The sequence below is a fragment of the Antrostomus carolinensis genome, unplaced genomic scaffold, assembly GCF_000700745.2.
Source record: "Antrostomus carolinensis isolate BGI_N321 unplaced genomic scaffold, ASM70074v2 scaffold41569, whole genome shotgun sequence".
Lineage (NCBI taxonomy): Eukaryota > Metazoa > Chordata > Aves > Caprimulgiformes > Caprimulgidae > Antrostomus > Antrostomus carolinensis.
The window spans coordinates 1,725-2,596 of record NW_010341486.1 but is presented as its reverse complement, the minus strand read 5'-3'; the positions used below and the strand labels follow the sequence as shown (position 1 = coordinate 2,596).

Sequence of the window (872 nt, the reverse complement as noted above, 5' to 3'; positions counted from 1 at the left end):
TGAAGACTATCCGCTTGAAGAGGGGGAAATCGCTCAGGGCCCTCTCGCTCACCACCACCCGGGAGTAAGCCTGCAGGAGGAAATTCAGCTCACTGACCCCATAGCTGCCAATGTCTTCCAAAGACTGAGGGTAGCACTTGGGGTTGAAGATGACCGAGAAGGAGCTGATAGCCTCTAGGACGCTGCTGGGGAACCTGTCCAGCAGGTTGCCCCGCATGCTCTCCAGGTAGCTCTCCTTCAGGTGCTCAAAGTGCTTCAGGTGCACCTTGGAGCAGTTGGCCAGCTCGACACCCTTGTAGTAGAGGCGGCTCTCGCCCTCCCGGTCATCCCACGGATGCTCGTTCATCTCGTTGAGGAACTCCTGGAGGTTCTGGCCGCTGGCACTCTTCTGGGCCTGCAGGCTGGTGGCCGTGGCAGAGACGATGGGCTTCAGGATGGAGAGGTCAAAGTCCTCGATCTGGAAGAAGCGACTGAGTTTCTGGAAGATGGGGAGGACGTCCAGGAGTATCTTGGTGAAGGCCACAAACTGGAAATTCTTGAGCTCTTCGCAAAGGCCGTGGGCCACGGGTGACCGCTCTGCCTCGCTCTCCAGCAGCAGCACCAGTGTGGGCCACGAGGAATCGATGGCTTCCACGGCTGGGAAAATAGAAGTCCAGTGGATGGCTTTGGGGCTCCCGAGGTCGATCTCGCAGAGGTCCAGGACGCTCCGCAGCTCCTGCAGGCCATTGCGTTCCCCCCTGAAGCTGGAGTAGAGCCTGTACACGGCATCCACCGTGGTCTCGTATTTCTGGAGGTATTCGATGCTGATGATGCTCTCGGCTGGCAGCAGGGAGCTCCCGTGGGACAGGCCGTGCATCTCCATGAGGAGCGGG

General features: G+C 59.4%; 1 protein-coding gene across 1 annotated transcript in view; it reads right to left on the bottom strand.

The window, feature by feature from the left end:
• CUNH17orf113 (chromosome unknown C17orf113 homolog) overlaps positions 1-872 on the bottom strand; it is a gene marked incomplete at its 5' end in the record, with an annotated part of 1,528 nt that overhangs the window by 314 nt on the left and 342 nt on the right. Inside the window, 1 exon segment of the mRNA XM_010176483.1 lies at positions 1-872. This exon segment is cut by the window's left edge and continues 314 nt beyond it; it is cut by the window's right edge and continues 26 nt beyond it. Coding sequence (XP_010174785.1) covers positions 1-872 — 872 coding nt within the window.